Source organism: Perissodus microlepis, chromosome 7, assembly GCF_051167445.1.
Source record: "Perissodus microlepis isolate ML-2025 ecotype Zambia chromosome 7, ASM5116744v1, whole genome shotgun sequence".
NCBI lineage: Eukaryota > Metazoa > Chordata > Actinopteri > Cichliformes > Cichlidae > Perissodus > Perissodus microlepis.
In genome coordinates, this window is record NC_140467.1 from 53,079,852 (window position 1) to 53,092,067 (window position 12,216).

General features: G+C 37.3%; 1 protein-coding gene across 2 annotated transcripts; it reads left to right on the forward strand.

Moving 5' to 3' along the window:
- Positions 1 to 666: 666 nt before the first annotated feature.
- kmt5aa (lysine methyltransferase 5Aa) lies at positions 667 to 12,094 on the forward strand. 2 transcript variants are annotated; one of them, XM_084935919.1, is made up of 7 exons: positions 667 to 915; positions 3,510 to 3,663; positions 3,849 to 4,137; positions 5,226 to 5,313; positions 6,476 to 6,535; positions 6,817 to 7,007; positions 7,315 to 12,094. In XM_084935919.1, the coding sequence occupies exons 1-7, from the start codon at positions 907 to 909 to the stop codon at positions 7,523 to 7,525; spliced, it is 1,002 nt and encodes a 333-aa protein (XP_084792045.1). In that variant the 5' UTR covers positions 667 to 906; the 3' UTR covers positions 7,526 to 12,094. The 2 variants fall into 2 exon arrangements, with proteins under 2 accessions (XP_084792045.1, XP_084792046.1); XM_084935920.1 differs by lacking the exon at positions 667 to 915 and adding an exon at positions 946 to 1,988.
- The last annotated feature ends 122 nt before the right edge of the window (positions 12,095 to 12,216 follow it).

Sequence of the window (12,216 nt, forward strand, 5' to 3'; positions counted from 1 at the left end):
ATCTGTATTTTTCTTATACTGGGCCTTTGTGATACACCTCAGTTCATTATCTGGTATAAACGGGACATTTAAGTTTTCTAAATTTTAAGGTAACCACAGATTAATATTAACAGACATAATATATGACCAAAAACGTATTAATTAATTAACTAAGAGGTCCTCTTTAATATAGCTTTAGCTTTGTTTATGGAAGACTGTTGCTCAAATGGTAGAGTGGTAGCCTACCAATTAAAAGGGCAGAGGCCTCCGGTCCCCAGACTGAGCCATACTTGGGCAAAGTCCTCAACCATCAGAGTGTGTGTATGTGTGAATGTTAGAAAGCAATTAGGCATAGATAAATGACCCTACAGTAGAAAGTGCTTTGAGTGTTCAACTGAGTAGAAGGCCACTATTGAAACACAAATCCATTTACAAACTTACAGTCTGCACTGGTGCCCTCTGAGTGTTGATAATACAGTACCTACACAGACTTACTTAAAATACCAGTTAATTTTAAAAAATAAAGCAACATGTAAGCCTGGAAGTGTTGGTTTGTTTTGCGCGGCAGACACTAAAGGTATCGAAATTTTGGCTAATAAAACCAGAGAAAACCGAAAGACAAAACACATAATAATTGTACTGTCGCGGTGGACCTGCAGGGGGCGCCGGAGTTCCTCCACACCTCTCCTTCATTTACAAGCAGACAGGAAGATGGCGGAGCGGAGCTGTGGAGGCTGTATTGGCTGAGCTGCTGTAGGTTTAAATGCAACAGAAGGGCACACAGTCACCGTGGAAGCGGCCGACGTGAAGGGACATCTTTCTCTTGTAGGAGCAGGGCGAGGTTAGCCTTTTACTGGATTTTCTGTTTGTGTTTTTCTCTAATCGAGAGGAAAGTGCCGAGCGAGGAGCAACGAAAACAAGTCGGACATGAACGGGGTAAGTTTGCTTGTTTGGTCATCACCGTCGAGCCAAACTGTGGTTAAATACGGCGAGCTAGCTAAAGTGGGATAACTCTTGAGACTAAGGTGCTTGTCGGTGGAAATGTATTTAATTAATACTTGTAGCCCAGTTGGGTAGTATTTTTTTCTGTAAGTTAGTGTCGTTAGACTCGCTACAGAGGTGCCGTTTTGTTGGGGAGTGCTTGTTTTGGCTACTGAAAGCTACATGCATGTGTCTGGCAGCCGAGGACACGGCAGCATTTTCGGATGTTAGAAGAGATCGAAATACGTGCATTTGTATTTCTATTTTTGAGCGGGGTTTATAGATTAAAATCAGTTCCGTGGTTTGGTTTGAATGGATGTGATCGGGAGATAATGAGTCAGGAGGCCTATCTGTGCCTTGACTCTGGATTTAAAGGGGCTGACTGGGGAGTGTAGGTGGGTGTGGATCCAGCGTGGTCCCCTTTTCCAGGCCCCACCCACAACACTGGTGGAAAGTAGCGACTGTTTTGTAGTGAATGAAATGATAAGATTGAGGAGAGCTATTAAGGAATCAATGAATATAGAAAAATAATTACACGCATATGTAAAATAAAGTAGATGAGATAAGGTGTGTGACAAATTAAAGGAAAAGCTGAACCTCCTACCTCTACAACGAGGCGATCCGCTGCGTGTGTCATGCTTTGGGGCCATTTATGATGGATTTGTTTAGCTACACTTCTTCTCGACAGAGGATAAGATCACTCAAGTGTCTCACCAGAAAGAGAGCACCAATTTGTTTATTTGGTAGTTCAATGAAAGGCTTCAGTTAGTTAAGAGTAAGGAAAAAATGCGTTGACTTCTGCAGTTTTGTCTTGTTATACAATATTGGAAATTTAAAAAAACTAACAAAACACTAAATTTTCGGAAATATTTGTGGGTGTTTTCTTGTTTGTTTGTTTGTTTGTTTGTTTGTTTGTTTTTGTACTACTCTGAACACTAATGTGGCCCTCGAATGAGATGACAGTACCAGCAGTGGCCCACAGCTCATTTAAGTTTGAGACCCCTGCTCTAAATGAGCACAAAGTTACTGTGAGTGATCACCTTCGTCCTATGTTGAAACATTCTTCCCTGATAAGAATGCTAATTTCCAGGATGGCAATGCTTCTGTCCTGAGGGTGTAAGGTTCACTGAAGGGTTTATTTAGGATGAAAGTCATGTGGGTCATATCTTTTGGGTTTCACAGTCTTCAGATCCCAAGTCAATCGAATACCTGTTTGTGATTTGGGTCAGACCTATGAGAGTTCTCTCTAAATAATAAATGAATACATTTCTTTTAGAAAACTGGTGTTTGGTCCATCCAGTAGTTTTTCTGGGACTTGAAGAGTGAGTCTCAAAATGGTAGAGAAACATCTCTAGCCTGGTTGGTAAAAATCTTAATGATACACATTTTTTTTTCTATCATTTGGCACCCATCTCGATATTTTATTATAATGATTATAATATTGTCTTTCCTGTGTGTATTCTAGTGTTTAGACATTGCATTTACATTTAATATGCAAATCAAGTTCTAGATTTTCAAGTGAAGTAGTTTAATAGAATTACCACAAAACACACCCCAATCTAACTGTTTTCACCGTGACAAAGTAAAAGTGGCTGTTGATCTTATCCCTTCCTGTTGATTGCATCATTTCAGCTTCATTCCTACAGAAGAAAACAAGCTACATCTTATCAACAAATTAGCTGAGCCATATCTTGAGTGACTCATTCAACTTAATCCTTTTACATTTTGGTTTGGATTGGTGATCCGCTTTTGTTTTTGTGCGCCATTACACTCATTTTATTTGTTTCTAATATTTGTTTCTTTTCCAATAATATAAGCCTCACATTCAGTTACGGGTGGGCATAGACTCACAATTATACCACGATATTTCTGACAACAGAGAAAAAAATACTTAACATTTTACTGGTGCTCGCAGCTTGCACACAGCTCATCATATCATATATTGAGACAATGATTGTTATTGTCTCACTGATAAATTCCAAAAATGTGTCAAAAAAGTAGGTGGACATGCATAGGAGGAATCAGTGGTACTGAACAGGGCAATCGCAATAGTAGTGCTTGGTTGTACGAGATGTGCCGTTATATTTCCAGGGAGTTGCACATCAGGTTCTAGCAAAGACTACGGTGTTGGGTTTCCAAGGGTTTGTAGTTACAACATAGGTACTACATGGATTTCCTGCTGAAGCATGAATCCTCAGTTATAGAGCAATAATAGTGCACGTCAAGCAGATAGGGTTGCACATCACCAGCTGCTAGTATCTCCTCCTACTTACTTTTTGGTGTCCTTTTTTTGCCTCAAATCGTAAATTGAGCTTGTTGTTTCCACCTTTAGTAGGAAGAAGTACTTTGCTTTGTTGGGGGATGTTGAAGTAGCTCCCATTTTAGGTACTAAATCACCACCAGAGGCTGTCGCGCAGCTTTTACACTCAGATGTGCCTCACCTTGTCTCGTTGCTATAAACGGACTATCCCAAATATTCCTCTAGATTCCTCTCCATGTTTTGTGATGGATCATTCTAGAGAGTGATCAAGCTTTCTCTCCCTTCACAGGACACTGTATGCAACAGCCATTCATTCGCCCTCTTAAGCTGCACCAACTCCATATCAGCAGTTCAAGATGAAAAGCCCACCATCAGGTTGACACAGGACGGAAAGTGCTCTCCAGTTTTGTCCTTGCAGAATGATGCCCAGAAGCCAGGAGAAGGTGAGTATGTTTACTCCAGTTCTTCAGTTTGATCGCCAGCAGAAGAGAGCTGGTTCAACAGTTCATGGGACAGTAACTGAATCCCTGTTAATATATATATCATGTAAGAATTTCCAGTGAGAGAAACTAGAAGCACAAGATTTGTCTGAATCTTAAGGATGATGTTTCTCTCTATTCACTCTCAGGAAAGACAATGAATACCATCAGCACTCCAACGAAAGACCCAAAGGCAGATTTCACAGAGATGGAGAACAGCTACAGCCAGTGTTCACCCTGCTGGTCTGATGAACAGCCATCACCTCTGCAGCTCCACTGCACCGAAGCCTACCTTTGTTCTCATCCTGAACTCTCCCTTCCCCTCAGCAATGGCTTAACTCATACTCCCCTACATGCCAATAATGGCGGCGCTCTCCATGGCCTCCAGAGGAGGGGAGCCCGGGTCAAGGTCATAGGAAAGAAATCCACTCGAAGAATGTATGTGTTGATTACTGATGCATTTTTACGACCTTTCCTCATGGTACATGCAGAAGAGTGTGCCCTCATGCTGCCTTTTGTATACAGGAACCATACATAGTATAAATGTCATGTTCATACCCCAGATACCATGTATGGATTAGGTGGTCTGATTAGATTTTGGAGCACCTTTGTAAGTGAATTTATATCTTAATTACTACATTTTCTTGTAAACACATTAACTCACAAGAGCTGCACACTAGATAACCACATGGACACTATATAAGGAATATAGTTATAGTCTGAACTCTGTTGCATAATGTATTATATGTGTTTTTGGTGACTAACTTGTACATAATGTTAGACTTTTAAAATATTTGGTCTAAATCTTCCAGTGCTTTCTTGACTAGTGGTAAGCCAACTAGCTGTGACTTAGTTACTTAGAATATATGTGGTAAGTTTTAGTCTGGTAATGTTGGTTGATGAAGAAATGTAAAAATTGACAGTTAAATTATAAATCAGCCCTGGTAGCTTGGATGAACGAGCCAGTCTTATCCACTCAAGGGAAATTTTGCTACAGAAAATCCTAGACATTACAGTTGAAGAGCCTACAAGGACTTGGCTAACTTTAGTTAGAAGAATGTTGGCTCAAGGTCAGATTTGATCTCAAAAGCCAAGCGATCCATTAATAAATTGAATGTCTTGCTGTTGTTGACTGTAGTTTTTCACTGACAGCCAAATTTCTGTTTGGCTAGATGGGCTTAATTTGATTAAACAGACTTTCTTCTGGCTAATCTTGATTAATAGACTAGTGTTTAATAGTATAATGTTATACTATAATATTATATAATAATAAGTTAAACTATCACCACCGAGTGTCTAAATGTGGTTAGGGGAAGGCTTTTCAGTTGGAAGGTCAGTAGTTTGAGCCTCGGTCCTCTAAATCCAAAGAAAACTTTTTTCCCTTTTTGGCCTGAATGAATATGGCACCTATCCATGAAGGAGTTCAAATGCCTCTTGGTAATAAATGGTGCAGTGCTGTAATAGCCTATCATTAGGCTGAATGGGTATAATAGTTGTTGATGTTGCAATGTGTTTATTTACTATAGGGCAGGAGGGGAAAATTCCCAAAACCGGAAAGTTACTGACTTCTATCCAGTAAGACGAAGTTCAAGAAAAAGTAAAACGGAGCTCAAGGTAAGAAAAAAGTCTATTTCATAATGTACTACAACATATGTTATAGGTAGTTAGGCATAGGTGTTCATATTATTCAATATTCAAGAGGTTTTCTTTGGAGAAGTGGGAAAAGTATGGGTCTTATTAAAGTGTTTGCCCTCAGCCAAAACCTGTTTTGTCTTTGTGACAATTATGTGCAACCCCCACCCCCACTCCACACTTTGACACAAGAGCAGGTCTGAATTGTTTGTGGTGTATCAGAGTAAGGGCTGAAAATAGCTGATATAAAAAATGTTTTTAAATGTATACAAATCACCATTAGAAGATATTCTCTACAAAAGCATATCTGAATATGAGTGTTTAGTACCTGTAGGTAATATGCAACATACTAGAATCTGCTTTTAGTTTATAGTGTACCTGTATTTGTAGGCTATGGCTGGATACATTATGATGATATAGCCTTTTTGTGTGTGTTTGTTAGTTCTTGTTTTTTCGGTTGATCAAAATTTGTGAACAATAACAGAACAGGAAGTTGGAGTCAGAAGACCTTAACTGATTGGTTCTCAGACTGATGAAAGTGTCACTGCTAAGTAAAAATTTTCTCGAATGGAAAATTCTGGTGGACACTTTCCACAAGTGCAGATTTTCTAAGAGTAGATAAAGTTCAAAGGTGGAGTTTTGACCTTAGCTGTATCTTTAAGAATGCTCATGACAAAAGCTTTGTCCTAACATATATTCTCATAGCATGTTTAGTATTGCCAAAAACATTGTCTTTATGTTTGCACTTGTGTGGTGCTCTGACTGTGTTTGAGGGAAATATACTTTTTATTAATAATGTGGATGTACCGTGGGGGTAATAGTTATCTGAGCCCTGCTTAAATTATAAGTTTGCTCACCTACAAAATGAACAGTCTCTTAATTTTTATGGTGGTTTTGTTTTAATGGAGAGAGACTTAATATTAACCAAAAACATAAAAAATAAAATTGATTTCCATTGATTTGTCATGGAATGAAAGTATTTGATCCCCAAGCAAAAGATGAGTTGGCACTTGATGGCGAAACCCTTGTTCGCAAGCACTGCGAGAGATCATCTGGGGATTAAATAACTATTACCCCTGCTGCATGACTCTATGCATGAAGAGAAATCTGGTCTGGCCTGTTTCATGTTCCATTTTGTTACCAGTGCGAAGAAAAGAAGCTCATAGACGATCTCATTACAAGTGGAATAGAGGAAGGAATGGAGGTACGTTGAATTTTCTTTGTTTCTTCTTTCTATATCTGAAGGAAAAATCTTATTGTCATTGTACATGAGGATTTACTGTAGACCTTTAAAAAATCCTTAAATTTTACTCAGTCATGTTCTCATACAAAAATGTCTTATTTTAAGGATTAATTTGAATATGAAGCCCGCAAAAAGGCTCAGAGTGACCTAATTCAAATTGTACATTGTTCATATGTTTACTGAAGAACCTTTACCTTGCCAAGCTGTGTCACCACAGAAAGCCTCTTGTACTGTTTTTGTAGGTGCAATACATAGAAGGAAAGGGGAGAGCGGTGTTTGCCACTCGGTGTTTCCAGAAAGGCGATTATGTGGTGGAATACCATGGAGACCTGCTACAGATCACCGATGCTAAAAAGAGAGAAGCCGAATATGCTCAAAATCCAGCAACCGGCTGCTACATGTACTACTTCCAGTACCTCTGCAAAACATACTGGTAGGAGGAAAAGACTTATCTGGGATTCTATGAACACTCATTGGACATTTTGGAATTTGTGTTATATTAAGTTATGAAACCAGTTTACCAAAGCCACCAGTTTGATAGGACAAATGATTAATTTCAATTTTTTTGTTTTATTCTTTTAATGAAAATGAAACATTAGCATAGCAGCTAATATGGTCACCGAAAACAATTCAGTATTTAATATGAAAATGTAAATGCTGTCTTGTGAACATATTGTGTATGTATATTAAACAACCTCTAATACGAACACCAATGTAAATGTATGTGTCTCTGCCAACAGTGTGGATGCTACAAAAGAGACTGGTCGAATGGGTAGGTTGATAAATCACAGTAAAATTGGGAACTGCCAAACCAAACTCCACGACATCAACGGTGTCCCTCACCTCATTCTCATCGCCTCTCGAAATATTGACAAAGGCGAGGAGCTGCTTTATGACTATGGAGACCGCAGCAAAGCTTCCATCGCTGCTCACCCCTGGCTCAAATATTGATTAAGAGGTCCAGAGAAAAAGTAAAGGGAAACGTACAGTAAGACTTGTTTTTTCATTAGCTAGTGTACAAAAGGCCTTAGAAACAGAATGTGTACTTTTTTTTTTTGTTTCAATAATGAGGAAGCTGGGGTGTGTGAGGGTTTAGTAGACATTTATGGGTCCAGGTCATGGGGGTTGATTGGGTTCATATCACATTTCAACTAAGGTCCATCTGCCTTGTCAGATGTTATCTGTACTTTTTATTTATGCGTGTTTCAGAAACATTCTTTTGTTTTGTACATTTTGTATTACCTATAGAGTAGTGCTTCTACAGCATGCAGGTAGTAGTTGATGCTCTGCATTTTTATACAGCTTTTTTTAATTAGTACGTAGATACTTGGCAATACTTGTATTTGCTCCCCTTTTTGAATCAGCAGAAACTATGAGATGCAAATTACAAACTCTTTTTAGATATGTATTCTATTCAAGGGGTATCTATTTTCAGCAATCGGACCTCACACTCATTGTTCAGTGGGGTAGAATAGTTTATCACGTTCACGGTTTATTTGGCGTTTCAGGGTTTTGGTTACCAAAAAAGATCACATGTTTTGACACTGGATGAAATACTTTGTGTTGATCATGGAAAAGATTACATTAGAATATGGAAATTACTCTTATGAGTGTTTATTTTTTAGCATAAATTGTATTTTATAATATTAAACATGCCATATACAAAGAGTTAGTATGTGGTAAATTTTAAAAATTAAAACGAAAAGTATCTGGGAAAACCTACAGAATATTCTGTGTGACTCGAAGAGATGATTCGCTCATGCAAGTAATAGTTTCGGTGTCTCTCTCTAACCTCAATTGGCACACACGATTATCTCATCTGTTGGATTTAGTTTCACTTAATTATAACTTCTCCCACTGATGACGACACTGTCTGTGGTGCTGCACTTTGTAAATATATTTATTTGCTTGCTGTTACAAATCCAAATATTGTTTCAAAAGAAATACTGTGACATTTTGGGAATTATGTTGTATTTTTTTTGTTTTTGCTGAGACTTAATTGGAAGATCGATCAAACTCCTGTGTCTATGCAAAATGTCAATCTGATCACCTTTTTTGAGAGCGGACACCTGAGCTTAAATCCAATGCATTATACTTGCAGTTGCATTAATTTAAGAGGGGAGAGAAAATGTTGATGGTTGGGCTAAAATGCAAATTCTCAGTTTTATTCATAAAGGTTTTATCAGACAGATTACACCTGTTGCCTTAAAATTAAACTCCTAGCTGAAATATCATTTTGAATTTTTGGACTATCAAATCTGTCATTACTGTCAATTATAGTGAAGTTGTGTCGTGGTTTGAAGAGCCCAGGGGCCAGGGGAGGTCAAATCTGCTTATTACTGTAATATAACACCACTGTTAGCATTATTAGAGTATTTGCTTCTGAATGATCACGTAAACACACATCTGGATGGAGAATACTGTAAATTTGCTGTACTGGTGAAACTAAAGTTGAAAACCAGCCAGAAGGGTGTGTGTGCTCTTGTAATTAACAAAGTGCAGTACAGGTACCAATGAAAGAGTTTATGTGCCAAATCTTCATGATTTTTGGTAAATATAAACTGTGATTCAGTTCCAGTATCTGTAGATTCCTGTTTCAACATACAGACATCATAGTCTTATTGAACCCACAGCAAAATGGGAAAATGAATGTATTTTACAAAATACACAGTTTTTGACTGAACTCCATTAGTTTCTATTTACATACACATATAAAACAGTCTCACAACAACTGTATGGCTTTTCTTCTTACAGATGTTCCAAATTTATTAGCTCAATTGTCAACAGATGCCAACAGATTTGCTGTTGTTGCATATATATCCATAATTAACAGTACTTATACAAATCAGTGGACAACAGAAAGCCAACTCGATAACAGCTGACCCCTTCCTAACAGTGTAGTGTGTTATAAATGGGTAAAGCTCAACAAGTTAAACAACAGAAACACAATCAGACTTGGTTACACACAGTGTTAATTGGCAGCTTAATCCACATTTGGTGTTCTAGTGAGGGCAGCACAGGATTAAATCATGCATTTGTGTTTATGGTAATGAACAAACATGTCACCCAGTCCCACAGTCTGACGCACTTATGTTCTTTAGCACTTTATCAATAACAACAGAACTCTGTGGTACAAATACAAGTAGTTAATTAACAGCATTGTTTGTTGTGGGTTATTCTGCAAGTGTGTGAAAATGATGATTGAGTTTAGTTCCAGTTGGATGAGTTTAAACGTACTCAAGCTGCCACTGATGCTTTTCATCGCACTGATGCAGCGGTTTTAAAATGGTGTACACGTGATCTGCTTACCCATCGTTTCTAGTAGTAGTTCAGACTTTTACTTTATTTGGTTTTCATTTATTTTTATTTTGTGTAGTTTTAATTATAGTTTTAGTTGGGGGATCCATCGGGGCCTGTGTTTAAAGACACAGTGTTACCAGATCTCAGAAAAAAAAGTGTGACAAACAGTGTTTATGTGGGACAAAGTAGGACAGGATAATGCAGGGAGGCAGTCCAAGATATCTTTCTTGCTCTCTTGTAAATACAAGAAGAATAAAAGGAAACGGAAGCTGCCCTTCTTACTAGCGCAAATTTAAGACGGTTGTGATACACAAATGCATACTGTGCCACCTCACACCATATTTTCTCCTGTGTGAAACTGAAAAATAAATTTAAAAAAGACATGTCAATTACTCAAAATATACTGCTGCAAAGCTTGTTATGTTTTGGTAACTTGAACTTATGGGCTAAGCTTCAATTGACTATAATAAACGTGTGCTTGATCAAAGCCATACTTTAGAAAAGTGTGAACCAGTCAAAATGTGGGGCATTGTCTCAAGATGTGGGACAGGAGGACAAGGAATGAAATTGCAGTGCAGTCCCACATGCAGAGGGCATCTGGTCACCCTAGCTCTTACTTATTGTCTAGTTGAGAGTTCAAGAAGACTAGCCTTGTTTCATGCAAAGACTGAAAGTGAGAGAAACGATGTATGACCTGTGGCTGCTTCCAAAGGTCAAGCCCACAGACTGGCATGTTACATATTGTGTTGACTCAACCTTGCAAACATTTGTACCTAAATAACATGTGCTCTAATTCAGCTTTTTCAACCGTAACAAGTTAATCATGAATTAAATAAACTGAAATACTGAAATCTGTCATTTCATTTAGATTAAATCTCATTTAATTCAATTCAGTGAGTGGCTATGCTGCTAAGCTTAGCTAGCTCATTTTTTAAGACTTAAAAAAAATTATTTATTACTTTTCTTCACCAATTTTACCAAGCCTAATAAACTCAAACTATTTAAATACATTAAAGTATGTGATATATGAGGTAGCTTGTACTCATGAAACCATGAAATCCATTATAGAGACAGGCACCACAGCTAAGCTTGACTAGTTAACTTTAGCCTCCTAGCTTTTAGAAGGATGAATTCATTCCCCTTGTAAGTTGTCCCGTGAACTGCACACATTAAGCTTCTTAAAACCTGCTCAAAACAAACAAAAAGTTCTTCTAGAATCAAGTCTGCTATCTTGTTTTGTTTTTGGGTGTTTGGCATGGTGCCATATTTCTCTTATAAAATCTCTACTTAGCTGTAACTAGCTAACTAATTAGGTACATGTGTTTTTTTGTTTTTGTTTTTTTTTTCTGTTTCATAGTTATTGTGATTTTTTTTTTTTTTTTTTTTTTTTTTTTTTTTAAGTTTGCTCATTTTCCCTAAAATTAAACTCTAAAATATATTTGTGGTATATATATTTTTTAAATTTATTTTTATTTTTATAGCCAGGCTACTGTTTACCTTGTTTCCAGTCTTTCTGCTATGCTAAACTAAGCAGTTCCTGACAAATTCATGTTAACTGTACAGATATGACTTGTATTGATTTTCTCAGCAAAAATCCAAATGAAACAATTTCCTAAAATGTTGAACTATTTCTTTAAGCCTTTTAATTTCTTGGTTGTAGCAGCTTTGTTTAAAAATGACCCAGCTAAACAGTATATTGTACCTTTTGCACCAATTTCTCTACGTTCTTATTGTCTGTACAGCTGTCGAGGTTATGGAGATTTCCAAAAGACAACAAATCCAGCTCTCTAAGTTATTCTTAAAATATTCAGTATATTTAATGTTTGGATTTCTGTTCTTGTTAATATTATTTAAATGCAAAAGGAAAAACAACAACAACAACAACCCAGTGTTAATAATAAATAGCCCAGTCACGTGTATCTGAGGAAGTACATCTTAAGTGATGCACTGTGTTTAATACATAAGGATACACCTTCCTCTACTCCCTCTACCAGTAGCATTGTGTATGAAATGTTTTCATATGAGCCTTTCTTGACACAGATATTCCACTCTGGATTATTCCATTGTCTATGTGGAACTAATGCAATAATAGTTAAGGGGCAAAACAAACCTGTTGGCTGTTTTTTAGGGCATGATAGATCTTTGCTGTTGTAGCGCTGATTAAATCTTAATGCTGGGGTTTTAGGCATTGTTTAATAAAGATGTAATATGCAAATTAAACGTCTTGGGCATCTGATTTGTTCTTCCATTAAAAGAAAGAAGTACTTTAATGCTTAAAACTGTTTTGAATAAATGGGAATTTAACAAAAAAAAAAGATGGGAAGAACTCTTTTCTACCATGA

What these genes read in the sequence shown, in the direction of transcription:
- kmt5aa (XM_084935920.1), top strand. Translation starts at nt 1,899, where the DNA reads ATGTGGCCCTCGAATGAGATGACAGTACCAGCAGTGGCCCACAGCTCA. An exon ending in TAAATGAGCACAAAGTTACT is followed by an intron (nt 1,989 to 3,509) that starts GTGAGTGATCAC and finishes CTCCCTTCACAG; the next exon opens with GACACTGTATGCAACAGCCA. An exon ending in AAAGTAAAACGGAGCTCAAG is followed by an intron (nt 5,314 to 6,475) that starts GTAAGAAAAAAG and finishes TTTTGTTACCAG; the next exon opens with TGCGAAGAAAAGAAGCTCAT.